This window comes from Monodelphis domestica, chromosome 1, assembly GCF_027887165.1.
Source record: "Monodelphis domestica isolate mMonDom1 chromosome 1, mMonDom1.pri, whole genome shotgun sequence".
Classification (NCBI taxonomy): domain Eukaryota; kingdom Metazoa; phylum Chordata; class Mammalia; order Didelphimorphia; family Didelphidae; genus Monodelphis; species Monodelphis domestica.
In genome coordinates, this window is record NC_077227.1 from 346,692,360 (window position 1) to 346,710,071 (window position 17,712).

Here is a 17,712-nt window from a genome sequence, read left to right on the forward strand (position 1 = left end):
CAAGATGATAGCTAACTCCAAACAGGTTTTCAAAGGGGTGTTGAGTGACTGGGAGAAGTTTAAAAAGTAAGATAAAGAGAAAAATGTTGTTAATCTAGGGATACTGATGACAAAAGTGGCCTCTTTTACAATTTGAGATCAATCCTGGATTTATCAGTATTTTCCTAGTATTAGAAGTAAACAGGGGCTAAGTTGTTTCTCAGAAGAACTCTCCTGCGCTCAGAGGTGTTCTAGTAAATGTTTACCAACTAGCTCTCCAGACCACCCATATTTTTAAATTTAAGCTGCATAATTAACATTTTCTCTAGCACTTTCTTAAGTCTAGACCAGAGATATCAAACATGTCCAACAGGCCTCACTCCTGCTGCCTGATACTCCCAATGGGGCTCAAACTAGATTAAAATATAATTGTGAAAGTTACCAAATTAATAAAAATACAATAGAGTATAGATAAGATTACATTTTAAACTGTCAATATTTGGCCCACAGGGATCTTTATGCACTTTTAGTGGTCCCTGTTTCTCTTTGAGATTTTTTTTAACCCTTATCTTCCATCTTTAGCACCAGTAGTCTAGACCATTTATCATAGAATAAATCAAGCCCCAATTTTAGCATTTGCTGAATTCCAGAGTAGCTCTCTAGCTGAAGGAGGTGACTCCAGTTGACCCCGACTGTGCCTCTGTTATAGAACTCAGCCAAAGACCTGGTTCTAATCCTTCCTCTGACACTAAGTAACTATATGATTTGGGGTAAATCAACCTCTCCTGTAGGAACTTCAGTTTTCTCATCTATAAAATGAGGGTATTAGATTAAATGATGTCTGTGGTCTCTCCTAGCTTTATACCCATGACCCTTATGATTCCTCCAGTGCTGAATTTTTATTAAACTATGAGGTTCAGTTGGTACCTTTCCATATTTAGTCAAATTCAAGGCAGGGTCCTTTTCTGACTTTTGGAATTCTTCAAGACAAGGGGTAACGAATGAGAGGAAGGAAATGGAGGGAAGGGGAAGAGAACAAGTGAGAACAGGACCACCTTAAAAAGATTAAGATAAAGTAACTGAAAGAACGTAGTACTGTGTTTATAGTAGAAGAGGGGGAAAAGATCATAATTTGGAATCTTCAAGACAAAAATGATAGGTTTGTTCTGAGTGGCAGTGGTGAGTAAGACATGCCAAGTAATGACATATTTGAGTGTGAAGAAAACTAAGTCCCTTTTTCCAGCTTTTACTTGTGAGGTTTAAAGACACAGGTAGGAATTTCTGCTACTTGCTTGTTCTGAAAGACAATCACAATGGAGGGTTTGTATGTTTGGTTGGTGGGTGGGTAGGAGGAGAAGCTGTTAATTTTAGATCTATAATTTGTAGCAGCTCATTAACTGGCAACAATGTATGAGCAACCCTTATTTCTCTTATCTACCCAGAGACAGAGTGAGAGAGAGAAACAGATAGAAATAGGAGACAGACGTGGAGAGACAGAAAGAGAAAGAGATAGTTAAAAGGTTCATGATTCCTTTGGTTGGAGTAACAGCACTTCATACATTTAGAAAATACTGAGAGCAATGGGGCTTTTTAGAAATCAAACATGACAAGTGGCTGTAAATTCTCTCACATCACCTCCAGAAACTCCTTTCTCCCCAAAATATTCTCTGATAAGCTTTACCACAATTAGGAAAATTCTCTCTCCACATTAATCTATTCTCTACACAACTGCCAAATTGGACCAGGTCATTTCCCTGCTCAAAAAGCTTCCATGGCTCACTCTTGCCTCTGGAAACACAAACTCTTCTCTCCTCTTCATAATCTCACTCCCATCTGTCTTTCTGAACTTTCACATTCTATCCCCTCATGTGCTCTACATTCATTATAATTGATCTTTTTACACAACTATCTCCTTCATCTGTGCCTTTATAAAGACTATCTCCTAGCATAGAAAGCTCTCCCCATTCATTTCCATCTCTTGTAATCTCTAATTTGTAAACTTGAAACTGAATTTAAGTGACACCCCATTATGAATGTTTTTCCTAATCTTGATTTCCCTCATACCAGTTATTACTATTTATCCCTAACACTAAAATTATTTGTTATTTCGTATCAATTTTGTATTTACTTACGTGATTAGTGATACAAGTTAGGCACTCCTGCCCATACTGTGATAGTGTTTTCAGAGCAATGCCCAATCATATCCTGTCCATGCCTGGTTTCTATAATCAACAAAGTATTAGGGGTTGGCACATAATTAATGAATTCATTAGCCAAGCAACAAGGGGTATAAGTCTATAATTGGGCCATCTGCTCAATGGCTAGGTCAGGCTAGTCAAGTCTGCAGCAACTATTGACAAAGGCTGTGTCTCCTTCACTACTCACCAGAAGGTGATCAATTACATTAAGGTAACCTGCACTCCTTTGGCCCCCATATTCTTTATAGAAATATAAGTATGCCTAGAATATGATCCAAATTGCCCCAAATAGATATTTCCTCCATTTAGAATCTCCCCTTCTTAGATAGAACCTATCTAATTTGTAGGGGTTACCAATTTACTTATTTCTTGGCCATTAGATTTATTTAAAAATAGTAAGAACCATGAAATGGTCGCATAACAAACCAAACCAAATTGGTAAGTAAACTTCTGAGTTTATTGTTGTGGTCATTCAATCATGTCTGACTCTTCATGACCTCATGTATACACAGTATACACTGTTCTCCTGGTTCTACTCACTTCACTTGGTATCAGTCATATAAGTCTTTTCAGGTTTTCTGTTCATAATTTGTTATGATGCAATAGTTTTTCATTACAACCCTGACCACACAGCTTGTTCAGTCATTTCCCAATTGATAGACACCCCCCCCTGTTTCCAATACTTTGCCACCACAAAAAAACTACTAAAAATATTTTTGTACAAGTAGGTCCTTTTCCCTTTTCCCTTATCTCTGATCTCTTTGGGATACAGACCCAGTAGTGATATTGCTGAGTTAAAGAGCATGCAAAGCTTTATGGTCTTTGAACCTGGCTCCCTATTGCTCTCCAGAATAGTTGTATCAGTTCACAGTTCCACTAATAGTGGAACTAATAGTGTCTCAATTTTTCTACATCTCCTCCAACATTTATCATTTTTCTTTTTGGTAATATTAGTCACTCTAATAGGTGAGAGGTAGTATCTCAGAGTTGTTGTTTTTTTTAGAGAAATTTGCATTTCTCTAATCAATAATGATTTGGAGCATTTCCTCATATGACTATAGCTTTAATTTCTTCCTCTGACAACTACTTATTCATATACTTTGACTATTTATCAATTGAGCAATGTTTTGTATTCTTATAAATTTGGCACAGTCCTCTATATATTTGAGATATGAGGCCTTTGTCAGAGATAGTTGCTATAAAAATGTGTTGTTTCCCTTCTAATCTTAATAGCACTGGTTTTGCTTATACAGAAACTTTTTAAATTAATGTAATCAAAATTATCTGTTTCATTTTTTGTAATGTTCTCTACGCCTTATTTGGTTATAAGTTCTTCCTTTATCCATAAGTCTGTCAGGTAAACTTTTCCATATAAGTAACAGTTCTAACTCTCACTTTGATTACCCTACTCAACTGTAAGGAGGGAAGAGAGGGAGTAGCAAGCAAGGCACCTGCTCCACTACAGCTGATAGGATGGAACACCCCAAATAGGGTATACAGACATCTTTTTTTCTGCTCTAATCTTATAAAACTCATGACAGAAAATCTCTTCAAGGCAAACAGAAATAAAAGTATTATGGGACACATATGTCTGCATACATTTCCAACCTTCATAGGATTATAAGATTATAGACTTGGAACTGGAGAAGACCTGACTCCAACCCCCTCACTTTATAAGAAAGGAAACTGAGGCCCAGAGAAGTTAAGTAATTTACCCAGAGTCACACAACTAGCAAGTATCTGAAGCATGATGTGAACCAAGATCATCCTAACAAGTCCATTGCCTTATCCACTACACTGGAGGTGTCAAACACAGGGCCCATGGTTTGTATGCATCCCAGTGCTCCCTAGTGTAGTCTGAACCAGATTAAAATGCAATCAGGAAATATTTTACAAAATAAAAATACAATAAAACATAGATAATATTTCTTTTTAAAAACTAAGCCAATATGTGGCCTGCAGGGTTCCTTTTGGATGGATTAGTAGAACCCCATTTCTATTTGAGTTGCTGCCCCTTGCCTCACTGATCCAGTGCCTCCTCTTCCAGAAGGCATTAGAAATGCCTGTTAATCTTCTCCAGACATATTTTGTTGTTCCTGATAGAAAGTAAGTACCTTGAGAGGAGAGGCTATTATCATTTTTATCTTTAAATCCTCAGGGTCTAGTACCATACCGGCCACATAAAAGTCACTTAATTAAAACTTGTTGAATTGCACTGGATTAAATTGAATTCTATGTCCTTTCCCCTATAGTGAATAGCCATCAATGCCAGGTGAAGAAATTAACTTTAGAACACAGTGGCCTTGACTCATAACAAAAAAGGCACTCCACTGCCATAGAAGGAACAGGCAGAGTCTAAATGCAGACTGAGGCATACCATTCTTCACTTTATTTCCTCCAAGAATTTAAGCAATATGTGTCTTCTTTCACGCTGTGACCAACATAGGGACATACAACACATGTACAACCCATATCATATTATTTGACATCTTGGGGAGAGCAGAAGAGTGGAAGGGAGGAATAGAATATGGATCACAAAATGTCAGAAAATTATTATTAAAAATTATATCAACACATAATCTGGAAAATTTTTTTAATTAAAAAAAAAAAGAAACTAGTGGCCTCCTTGTGGACCCTGGGCAAGCAGAATCAAATTGTAGGCTGAGGAAAATTCTGTACCTTATTGGCAAGACTGATATACACAAACATACATTTATTTTATCAAAGCCAAGATGCTCCAGTGGAAAGCTCTTTGCTGGGCTGAACATCCAGATTCAAGACCCCACCCACCCAGTCACATAACTAGCTACATAATCTTGAGTAAACCACCAAACTTCTCTTAGGTTGTCTCTTCTTTATTGTAAAATAGGGATAGTTCTAATTGTTCTGGTTACCTCGAAAGAGCTTTTGTGAGATTATACAAAAGTCCTTTGGACCCTGTAAAGCTGGCACAAAAGTGAAGGATTCTTATTCACCCGTGGCATATACATAATAACCCTCTCCAAATGGCTCCACTCTGAAACTACAGAAACTAAAAAAGAATGTATATTTAGCAGAGGATGAGATCACCCCAATCCAAGGGTGGAAAACCAGCACTGCAAAACTTGCTGTGCTTTCAAAAGTGACACCAATCATCTCATCTTGTTTGCCCCTCCCTTCCAAAAGCCACAGTCCTTTTCTCCTCCCCCCCACCACCACCTCCTTGTAGGAGCAGGAAGACAAGTTCTTGCCAATATAGGCATGTTTGTTCTCTTCCCATTAACTAAATATTCACCCTCTTTTCCGGACAAGTAAAGCCCTTTGTGGGTAATGACGCCAAGATGAGGATTGCCAGTTGAAGCACTAGCCAATATTGAAGAGGGATTACAATAATGGTATGTAGGGCTCTAATCAGCTCCCCACACACAACACACACACACCCTTTAAGTTGGCTTAGAATATCCAAACTACCTTTCATGTCAATAGTTTAATTAATATACATTATATGTGACATGCTATATAAGACTACTAAAATAGGTGTAAAGCTGTATACTTCTTTTGCTAAATACAGATTTCTCTCCCATCTCTCACTTTGAATTCAAGAAATATTCTTAATTAATATTAATAACTTTTAAATAATCATTTTTCCCTTTACTGATTTACTTATTTTTCTCTAAACCCTTACCTTCTGTCTTAGAATCAATACCGTGTATTGGTTTCAAGGCAGAAGACTGCTAAGGGCTAGGCAATGGGGGTTAAGTGACTCTCCAAGGGTCACACAGCTAAGAAGTATCCGAAGCCAAATTTGAACACAGGACCTCCCATCTCTAGATCTGGCTCTTAATCCACTGAGCCACCCACTGCCCCCTCCTGATTTATTTATTCAATAACAAACCTCCCTGAAGGTTTAGTACTAAAAATGTAGGGAAAGAGGAGAGGGTAGAAATATCATCAAAAAAGCCAGATGACCCAAATGATCTCTACCAATTAATTTTAATTAATTGTTTAAATTTTCCCCACAGTGGCAGCAAAACAAATTCATTAACATAAATTGTGACAGTCTTTAATGCATTATTCTAGCCCAGAGTGAATCACAATGGACCAGTATAACCTGGGCCATCCTTAAGACAGGCCCAGAACTCAATTCCCAGGTTGTCCCTAAGAGTTTACCCACCCAGGGTTCTTCAAACTAGAGTTAATCAAAGGTCAAGTTAGATATCTGAAAACCTATTTCTGGCTAAAATAGCCTCTAGAAATTTATCTTTGTTCAGACCTTCTGTCCTGAGGCCAACGGATAGGAAAATTAACCAATTCTTAATCTCATGCAGTAAGATGGAGAAGGGAAAAAAATGATCTGAGCTGTTCACCTCCCAAAATTATCTTCCCTGTCAGCCCACATTCCCAGCCTACCCACTGCTAATTGCCACCAGTGAGACTTTGTAAATGGAAAAGCCAGACATGTGGCAGGACAAATATATATATATTTCTAGGATACCAGATACAAAGTCCACACAGTCAGAAGTTAGGAAAGAAAAAAAATGAAGATGATGATTCTTGTTTTATTTATGGGATTCCCCATGTGTTATTAAGAAACCAAAGGAGTTTTGAACCAAATTTACTTCTCAGACTTTATTTAGGCTGTTGACACTTTGCATTATTTAAACTTCAAAGTGAAACCTTTCTTGCCCCTCTGTTTCTCATCAATTCCCTTTTCTTTTTTTCTCATGGATGAGCTGATCTTATTGTGGGAAAGTTTCTTTGCTTTTAAAGGTGATCCCATACTGCTTGGGATGTGTTGAATGCTGCTAGACATGAAGATCTGGAAAGAAAACACAATAGGCTATAACCAGTATTTCCTCAAAAAGACCCTCTTTGTATATTAAATGCTGGTCATAGCCTATAATTAAGGGGCATCTCTGGTTTACAGAAATATTTAGCTTTGTTTTTCTCTTCTGGCTTTTCAGGATACAAAAATATTGTACCATTCAGAAATCACAACAGTTCTCTCACTGACTATATTTTTTTGAAAATTTTATTTAGTCAATTTAGAACATTATTCTTTGACTACAAGAATCATATTCTTTCCCTCCCCTCTCCTCACCCCTTCCCATAGCCCACAGGCAATTCCACTGGGTTTTACATGGGTCCTTGATCAGAACCTATATCCACATTGTTGATGTTTGCACTAGGATGATCATTTAGAGTCTACATCCCCAACCATATCCTCCTCGACCCATATAATCAAGCAGTTGTTTTTCTTCTGTGTTTCTACTCCCACAGTTTTTCCTCTGAATGTGGATAGTGTTCTTTCTCGTAAATCCCTCTGAGTTGTTCAGGATCACTGCATTGCCAATAATGAAGAAGTCCATTACATTCAATTGTACCACAGTGTATCAGTCTCTGTACAATGTTCTCCTGGTTCTGCTCCTCTCACTCTACATCAATTCCTGAAGGTTGTTCCAGTTCCCATGGAATTCCTCCACTTTATTATTCTTTTGAGCACAATAGTATTCCATCACCAAAATATACCACAATTTGTTCAGCCATTCCCCAATTGAAGGGCAGCCCCTCATTTTCCGATTTTTTGCCACCACAAAGAGCAGCTATGAATATTCTTGAACAAGTCTTTTTCCTTATTATCTCTTTGGGGTACAAACCCAGCAGTGCTATGGCTGGATCAAAGGACAGACAGTCTTTTAGTGCCCTTTGGGCATAGTTCCAAATTGCCCTCCAGAATGGTTGGATCAATTCACAATTCCACCAGCAATGCATTAATGTCCCAACTTTGTCACACCCCCTCCAGCATTCATTACTTTCCTTTGCTGTCATGTTAGCCAATCTGCTAGGTGTGAGGTGATACCTCAGAGTTGTTTTGATTTGCATTTCTCTGATTATAAGAGATTTAGAACACTTTTTCATGTGCTTATTAATAGTTTTTATTTCTTTATCTGAAAATTGCCTATTCATATCCCTTGCCCATTTATCAATTGCAGAATGGCTTAATTTTTGGTACAATTGATTTAGCTCTTTATAAATTTGAGTAATCACCTTTGTGAGAGGTTTTTGTTATGAAAATTTTTTCCAATTTGTTGTTTCCCTTCTAATTTTGGTTGCATTGGTTTTGTTTGTACAAAAACTTTTTAACTTAATGTAATAAAAATTATTTATTTTACATTTTGTGATTTTTTTCTAACTCTTGCTTGGTCTTAAAATCTTTCCTTTCCCAAAAATATGACATGTATACTATTCTGTGTTCATCTAATTTACTTATAGTTTCCTTCTTTATATTCAGATCATTCACCCATTCTGAGTTTATCTTGGTGTAGGATATGAGATATTGATCCAACTCCAATTTCTCCCATACTGTCTTCCAATTTTCCCAGCAGTTTTTATCAAATAGTGGATTTTTGTCCCAAAAGCTGGGATCTTTGGGTTTATCATATACTGTTGCTGAGGTCATTTACCATAAGTCTATTCCACTGATCCTCCTTTTTATCTCTTAGCCATTACCATATTGTTTTGATGACCACTGCTTTATAGTATAGTTTGAGATCTGATTCTGCAAAGCCACTTTCCTTTGCATTTTTTTTCACTATTTCCCTGGAAATCATTGATCTTTTGTTCTTCCGAATGAACTTTGTTGCAGTTTTTCTAATTCAGAAAAAAAAAAGTTTTTTTGTAGTTCTATGGGTATGACACTAAATAGATATATAAGTTTGGGTCGGATGATAATTTTTATTATGTTAGCTCGTCCTACCCACCAGCAGTTAATGTTTTTCCAATTGTTTAGATCTAGTTTTAATTGTGTGGAAAGTTTTTTGTAGTTGTGTTCATATAGTTCCTGTGTTTGTCTTGGCAGATAGATTCCTAAGTATTTTATATTGTCTCGGGTGACTTTAAATGGAATTTCTCTTTCTAAGTCTTGCTGCTGAGATGTGTTGGAGATATATAGAAACGCTGATGACTTATGTGGGTTTATTTTGTATCCTGCAACTTTGCTAAAGTTGTTGATTATTTCCACTAGCCTTTTAGTTGATTCTCTAGTACTCTTTAAGTAAACCATCATACTATCCACAAAGACCTCACTGAATATATTAATTAGGAAGATAATGAGGAAATTGGGTACACTGAATATTACTCGTGGAGGTATCCAGAAAGACCAAAGGAGGCCCTGTGGGCTATCTAGCTTAGGAACGCCAAATTTGAAAGGCTTGGTTGGAAGAATACACAGAACATGAAGGGGATAATACAGGTAGTAAAGTGCGGATTGGCTAGTAATGTTCATTTGGATTCCAAAGTCAGATGACTCTGGTTGCAGATACAACCACAGGCCCATAGCCAATCAGAAGTCACAAAGAAGACCAGAAAAAGAATAAAATTCTGGATCAGCTCATAAATAGGAGGCACATTTGGACAGCAAAATGTCCCAGAAAGTGAAGTATGATCATAAGTTGGCAGACAGGAAAGTGTGAGTTTTGACTTGAGGAGAAATAATAGCAAGGATGATGAAGCATTTACCTCCTGTACTTTCAGTATCCTCCTAAAGGATATTTCTATGGAATGGGAAATCTGGCACTTCTGTAGGCATTTAGGAGGAGGAAAAAACATTTTACAACTTTCCTATCTGTTTGAGCAAATTTATAGGATTATAAGTTATTCACCAACTTAGTCAAATCACTGCTTTTGCAGAGACTTGTTCTGAATTTATTAAGACTTAGAGTTGCATCCTAACAGTGGTTTTGAGGCAAAACATCTCCTGATTTCATCAGGAATAACAAGTAGGAAGACAGGTTGGGGAACAGTAGGAGAGATGATAGCCCTTGGTAAGAAACAATATCAGTTATGTTTTAGCCACAATTCAGAGCAACTTGAATAGTTTTTATCATGGGTTTTTTTTAAATGGTCTTCTTGTTCTTAACTATAATAAATATGCTACTAATGGCATGGATCTCAACTCATCCTGCTTTAATTATTTTACTAAATCTATAGTTAATATATGTTCTACATCAGAATCTTAACTGCAAAATATGATACTTTCTCTGTCTCCTCCCCCCAAAGAATGCCCGACAATGAATGCATTAAACCAACCAAGCAACCAGTCTGCCTATTACAAAATAATCATGGTAAAAAATATATTTTTCAGCAGATGGCAGGAAAAATCAGGCCCAGAGAACTTCCTTTCCAGTAGGAAGTTAGGGGCTGGGGACTGGTGAGGAACTACTGTCCTGGGGCTTAGAAAATATCAGGGGAATTTACTGCCATTTTCCTCCATGCTCTGTCTCTAAGCTACCACATGCTTCCTTTCTGAGCCATATAGACCATATTGATAGATATCAAAACAAGAAAAGTCAAACGGTTACATGATTTGCTTCATCATCATAGCTGCTAGGTTAGAGTGATGTGCAAAGGAAATAGGGAGATAAGGCATGTCTCATTTCTAGTACTAATCCCCAGGATCCAGATAGGCCCCTGGTGTTCTCCAGGTTGGACAGTCTCCAAAGTCAAAATGGCTCTGAGCCCTCCCCAGAAGTATGTCACAGTATAACTGTAGATCCTGAAAGAAATTCTTAGCTTATCCTTCAATTCTGCCCTAAATCTCTGGAAATCTCTAGAACAAACCAAATTTGGGGGATGGCAACTCTTAAGGAAAGGTGGCAAATTAGTCAACCATTCAGTTTGTTGCATTTGACTCTCAATGTTTGTTTCATATATTAATTCAGGCATCTAACAAACATTTTTTTAAGCACCTACTGAATATATACAGTCCTTTGCTGGGCAGAACAAGGGGGCAGAGGGAAGCAAAGTTTAGAAAAGAAATGGCCCTTATTCTCCTGGAACTTAACTGCAGAGGTACCCATTGCTCATCCTTCTTGTCTTTCAATTAAGGTGCCAAATGCAAGCTAGCATTATTAGAAAATAAAAGTGCAAAGACAACTTGAACAGCAGGGAAATAACCAACAAACAACACTGAGGGTCAAATGTGTGCCTAGTATTGTCTTAGGCACTGCAGTTAGCTTTAGGAGAAGTAGAAGACAAATCCTTACCCTTGAGACCTGTAACACCCTTTTAAAAAATGAACAGGTATGTGATAAGCACAGTATTCAACACAATTAATTTTAAAAGCAGTGAATTATATTACAAAATGTTTCTTCAGTTTTACCCAAAGTTTCCATTAATTAGGAAAACTAGTGTGGAGGGAGTGACAAGACAGAAGCTGGATTAATTAATTAAATCCCCATTAAATTGCAAGCTCCTTGAGAGCAGGGGACTGTACCTCTTTTTGCATTCCTAACACCACAGTGCCTGGCTAGTAATGGGCACATAATAAATGTTTGGGCAGCAAAATGGCACAGTGGATAGAGTTCTAGTTGTGGAGTCAGGAACTCATCTCAGCTTCAGACATTTACTAGCTGTGTAATCCTGAGTAAGTCACTTAACCTTGTTTGCCTTGGTTTCCTTATCTGTTAAAAAAATTGAAGAAGAAAATGGAAAATCCAATATCCCTTCCAAGAAAACCTCAAATGGGGTCACAAAGAGACAGACACCACTGAATAATATAATAAGAACAACAATAAACCTATTAGCATTCATGGCTAGGGGGAGAGGAAGCTGATGCGTTAAAAAGAAACTGTCAACTAAAGACCAATAACAAATGGATACAAATCATGGTGGAGATGATATTGTTTGATTTACTAAAATTCAGATTGGAGGACTACAATTTTTCAAGAATTTGTCTATTACGTTAATGAAGTCATACTTACAAATATAAGCAGAAGGTACAAATGTTACATCCCTATTTTAAGTACAATACATACCACCAGAGACAGGAGCCTAGAGTCTGGGGAGGTTCACTTTGTTAGTTTTTATGTGTTAGTTTGTTTATATGCTTGAGATATTCATCTGAACTGTTGCCAAATAAGCATCTAAGAAGATTGGGTGAAATCCCGATTTCATACTATCAGCCTATGTGAGAAGCTAAAGGACTGGCTGCAAACAGAATTCCCTCTCAAAGTTTCAGTCAGGGTTAATCATCCACATGGGATAATAGATAGTCACCTATACAATATATTAGAAGGAACTTTGGGAAAACTCACTGCTTTTCCTGAATGATCTTCTTCACTGGTCTGGCTCTGATATCTCAAATTCCACCATTAACAATTCATTCCTTTGGATAGAGAATTGTTTTTGCTAGGTTTCTTCCTTCAAAATGCAAATAATTCCAGAACAAGCATTATCAAGGAACTCTCATATTAATAAGGGATAATATTATTAATAATAATTAATGAGCATCCAATTATGAATTATTTTATCTTCATTTCTTCAGTGAAAGTATGAAAACATAATTCTGAATAGGGGAAATGTTGCTGAGCCAGTAAAATGGAACAGAAGGAGATGAAGAAGAGAAATGGAACCTCACATACTTCACAATTTTGCCTCTGACTTGTCCTGACATTTTGTGTGTATATAGTATCCTATAAAAGTTTGCAGATGTATATGAAAACATGTATCTACACATATTTGTGCTTAGCACAGTGTCTGGTACATTGTTGTTGTTGTTCAGCCACTCATATTCTTCATTACTCTTCATGACCCCATTTGAGGTAAAGATACTGGAGTGCTTTGCCATTTCCTTCTCCAGCTCATTTCACAGATGAGGAAACTGAGGCAAACAGGATTAAGTGACTTCCCTAGAGTCATACAACTAGTAAATGTCTGTGATCAGATTTGAACTCAGGAGTCCTCCTAACTCCATGTCTGGCATTCTGTCCACTGTGCCACCTAGTCTAGCACAAAGCAGGTGTCTAATGTTTATTGACTATATATTGTCTGCATGCTGCTTCTGACACATTAGCTATGTGACCCTAGACAAGTCACTTAACCATTTGGTGACCAAGCCATTCTCTAAGACCAGAGAAGGTGCTAATCTACAATCATAGAGGAGATTCTTCACCCAAAAGAGGAAGATCTGCTCCAATAAAAAAAAATGCTTGCTTATAAAAAGCAATGTAGCATAGTAGATGGAAGAGCAGCTGCAATTTAGGGGCAAATTCTTTTACCTATAAATGCCCCCAGACAAAGTTTTCATGCTGAGACTTCTCTTACACCCACAAAATCACTGGCTAGGTCCACTGGCCAGGCCCTACTTCTGCAAAATGCTTGTATTTGTATAGCAGACAATCAAATTTTGTTGAACTGAAGTGTGTGTGTAGTGGGGAAGGGGGGAGGTCGGGGAATGAATGAGTTCCACTTTCCATTAAAACAGAAAACTATGTTCATGAACATCTTCCAGAAAATTCATTTGGACAAGGACCAGACAGATGGGGTAGGGAGGAGGGGAAGAGAGGGAACAAGTTATGATTTTATGGGATAAGGAATAGAGTAAAAGCCAGGAACTTCAAGTGGCTTTCATTAGAGCAACAAAATTGGGCCAGAAATTATTTAGGAAAGGTAATACAGGAACCTGAAAATTTGGGGAAATAAAAAAAAAAACCCACTATATAAATAAAGAAGGGATATATGTATAAAATGACATAAGAATCTTCAAAATTGAGCAGAAAGACATCTATCCCTCAAATTTGGTTAGCTATCAAATAAAGTAGTTTAAAAAAAATTCTGCTCAGAAATATCAAGTAACTTCTTTCTGTTCTGCTATATACCTAAAGTACATTTTCTTTTGGGTGAGTATTTTTCAGAACAGCATAAGACAAAGTTTGAAAATCATACAAATTACTTTGTAACCCATTCTAGTCTACTGCTTATCCTCATGAGTTTATCTTAATGTACTTTTTTTTAACCCTTACCTTCTGCCTTAGTAGCAATTCAAAAACAGAAGCGGTAAGGGCTAGGCGATTGGGATTAAATGATTTGCATAGCCACACAACTAGAAACTATCTCCGGCCAAATTTAAACCTAGTCCTCCGGACTCCAGGCCTGGCACACTATCCACTGTGCTCCAAGCTGCCCCATTAACCATGTACTTTCTAAGCAATGAAAGAATTGCAATTCTCATGTTGTAAGAGTGTCATCGGGAAAAGCACCGAACTGGAAGGACGACTAGGGCCTGGTCTCAGTTGTCATTAACTAATGATGCCGGACTAGTCATTTTTCCTCTCTTGGGATTCAATTTCTGCCTCTGGAAATGAAAGTATTACCAAATTGATCTCTAAAATCCCTTCCAGCTAACGCAATTATGTGATTGGGTCGGATCCTAGACTTGTATTTATGCTTTTACAAGTAGAGATGGGGGTTGAAGGGGGTGGGAGAAGGAGTTGTGTCCAGGAAACCCTCTCAAGGTTTCAGGATTTAAGATTAAGGGAATGATATTGGCTCTCTTTGCCTGATCACGACAGAGACATGTTTCAACTTCTTCGGCTGGCAAATGGAAAAGGTAAACATGCAAACCTTACACGTGCTTTGTCCCGGGGGCTCGCTCTTATTTACGCCCTCCTAATCTTGTTCCCCAATCTTGCCTTTTCCCAGAAATAAACTGGGAAGCATTAACAATGGTCTCCGCCGCAGGGAGTGTACTTCCTCCTCCCGAAACCTGCAGAGCGTCTGCGGCCCCGCGGCGAAAGCGTTAACAGAGCCGCATGAGTAAGCCGAGCCATCCAAATGAGTAACATACATAGTTGTTAAAGTTTTCAAGACGGCTACAGCCAGGGGAGAAGACGCGAGACAATCTGGCTGAGCGCGCAGGCTGAGCTCCTTATGCAAAGGTCAGCGGCGTGAGGTTAGTGGCGGCACTGGACGGGAACTGGCAACGTACCCGAGCTAGCCTGCGCCTGGCACATTTCAGGGGAGCTGGTGAGCAGTGGGAGTGCCCAGAGCCATCTCGCTGCATTTAGAGGCTCTGTTGCTTATCTGGAGGGGGTGGGGGGGCACTACGACCCTTTCTTTGCGTTCTCGCCAAAGTTACTCTGTACACACCGGCGCTGAAGCTCGGCTTAGCGTTGCGAGAGAAGAGCCGGACTTTTGCGAGAGATCTCGACCTAGCGAATGGGAGAGGGTCATTACCCCTGGGGAGGAGGGGTGGGAGGGGAGGATTTCTGAGACTTGGGCTTTTGACTTTGGGAACTTCAACACACACACACACGTACGAACGCGCACACAAACACACACCTGTGAACTATGGACTCGGCTTGTTTTTTGCAAGTTGTGGCCGCAGTCCAGAATTCCTATCTGTTTCAGTTTAAACTCAGAACTGTCAAAGTAGCTAAACAGGCTCAGTTACTTTACATTGTGGGAGGAATATTGCCTTCTGTGGTTGTCTTAGATAATCATGGTAAGTAAGCAGAGTGAGACTTAAAGAGCCCACTTTACAGTTGGGGTAAAACAATGACTGAGATAGGTTGCTAGGTGAAAATTTTCCCATGCATTGCTAAGAAATCTAATACACAAAATGTATTTAAAAGATGCTAACCTTACAAGGGCGTGTACTTTGTAATTAATATTGGGGGGAGCGGTTTCAGGAGGGCAGACTTGTGGAGGATTTTTGGATGTGGAAACTCCCTTCACTAGAGCAAATTGGTAATAATGCGCTCCTCTCCAGATTATTTCATTTGCATCTGCGTACACGCTTGCTAGTTTGTGTCTGAGACAGGACTGCCTAACTCTAAGGTTGAGCCGCTATCTACTAGAATCAGCTCCCTCTTGTAATCAAACATATGCCTTAGAAAATGAGGAAGAAAAGCAGAGCTCCGTAACCTTCTACGAGGTTTTCATTCTGGCAGTTTGAGGTTTTCAAAATTGAGCCTGAGGCAGGTTTGGACTTCCCCAGCCCCCACCCCCAAATTTCTGTTTGCTGGGAGGAATTAGGATAGCCCCTTCAATATGAATGATGTACCTTGAATTTTTGTCTTTCCCCTGAATCAACTTCTGTTAATTGTCACCCCCCCCCCCAAAAAAAAACACTATCTGATTCCTGCAGCAGGCTTGAAAGGCAATGCTGTCTGTACCTGCTACTACTGAATCGCAATGACTCACTTGAAACTTGGATGCGGGAACAAAGTACACACTTGCAAATTGCCTTCTGAGGCACTGCTTCACATGTAGGTGGGATATATTTCAAAGCAGTAACAATTTTTTTGTCCTCTCTTTTCCCTCAGACAGGAAGGTTCTCTGAAATCCAGGACTCAGCTGGTGATTTCCAGAGGACAGTTCTGACCTGCTCCCCCTCCCTCCCTTATCTCAGGTCACCTTACCATGTTGACTCTGGCCATTCGGGCCACGATTGGAGTTTTAAAATAAGATGGATGATTTGGCGTTACTTGATCTACTGGAGTGTCCCGTGTGTTTTGAAAAGCTAGATGTCACAGCCAAAGTCCTCCCCTGCCAGCACACCTTTTGTAAACCATGTCTACAGAGGATATTCAAAGCGCGCAAGGAGCTGAGGTGCCCTGAATGCAGGACCCTTGTCTTCTGCAGTATTGAGGAGCTCCCAGCCAACTTGCTCTTGGTGCGTCTCCTGGATGGCGTCCGATCAGGTCAGAGCATGGTGAGAGTAGGCTCTATCCGAAGACCTGGTGTATTGACCTCTCAGGACCCAAGCAGGAAAACCAGGACAGATCCCAGAGGTTCACAGCCTAGTCCCTATCGACTGACTCCGAATGTCAGAATCCACATGGATGGGGTAAGAAAGTATCTGTTGATATGTTATCACTTCAGAGACAGGATTGGTGAATACTTGCTTTTAGGGGAATCTTCACGTCTTGTAAAATTTCAAGCGTCAGTGAACGTACATACTATTTATTCCTTTGTGATGAACTTGAGTTCAAAACCAGCCTCAAATAGTTACTAGCCATGTAACTCTGGGCATGTCACTTAATTTCTGTTTGCCTCCGTGTCCTCAATTGAAAAATACAGATGATAAGGGCGACTAACTCCCAGGGTTGGTGTAAAGGTAAACCAAGATAATATTTGTAAAGTATTTTACCTTAAATCTCTAGAAATTTGTAGTTATTATTATTATTTATTACTCTTAACTGTCTAGCTGGGTGACATTCATCTCCAAATCTCTACACTCCAAGAACTTTTCTTGTACATGCCCATTTCTAGGGCATTTGTATTGTTTCCAGTTGTTGTTTTTTCTGGTTCTGCTCCAAGAAGTGACAATAATCGTTTTTTTTAGCAATATTATTTTTTGAATAATTGTTGCTCTTTAGGAACTAACTTAATAAGTGAGGAAACATAAAGAGACATTTTAAAACTGTTTTGTTTTCAGGTCTCATTTTTTTTGTTCCAATCTATCATTTTACCCCAGTCATAAGATGAAGTTATGACAGCCTCATTCATAATCTGCTAAAAAAAAAAAGAAAGAAATTTAAATCTTAAGATGAAACAGGAAATGTGTGGAGGAATAGATTTGTTTTTCTTTCCCACTATGCTGTACCTTGAGCAATTCAAATTTGACTTCAGATACTTAGTGTGACCCAGGGCAAGTCATTTACCCCCTTTGTCTCAGTGCCCTTATCTGTAAAATTGGGGTAATAATAACACTGATCCACAGGTTTTTAGTGAAAAATCAAATGAGTTAACATATATAAAACAGTTTATAACC

General features: G+C 38.6%; 1 protein-coding gene across 2 annotated transcripts in view; it reads left to right on the forward strand.

The window, feature by feature from the left end:
* Positions 1-14,718: 14,718 nt before the first annotated feature.
* Positions 14,719-17,712, forward strand: part of SH3RF2 (SH3 domain containing ring finger 2) — a 180,249-nt gene continuing 177,255 nt past the window's right edge. For both annotated transcript variants that reach the window (XM_007473828.2, XM_056811438.1), the window contains exons 1-2: positions 14,719-14,886; positions 16,262-16,785. In XM_007473828.2, coding sequence (XP_007473890.1) covers positions 16,405-16,785 — 381 coding nt within the window. In that variant the 5' untranslated portion in view covers positions 14,719-14,886; positions 16,262-16,404. The remainder of the gene's footprint in view (positions 14,887-16,261; positions 16,786-17,712) is intronic.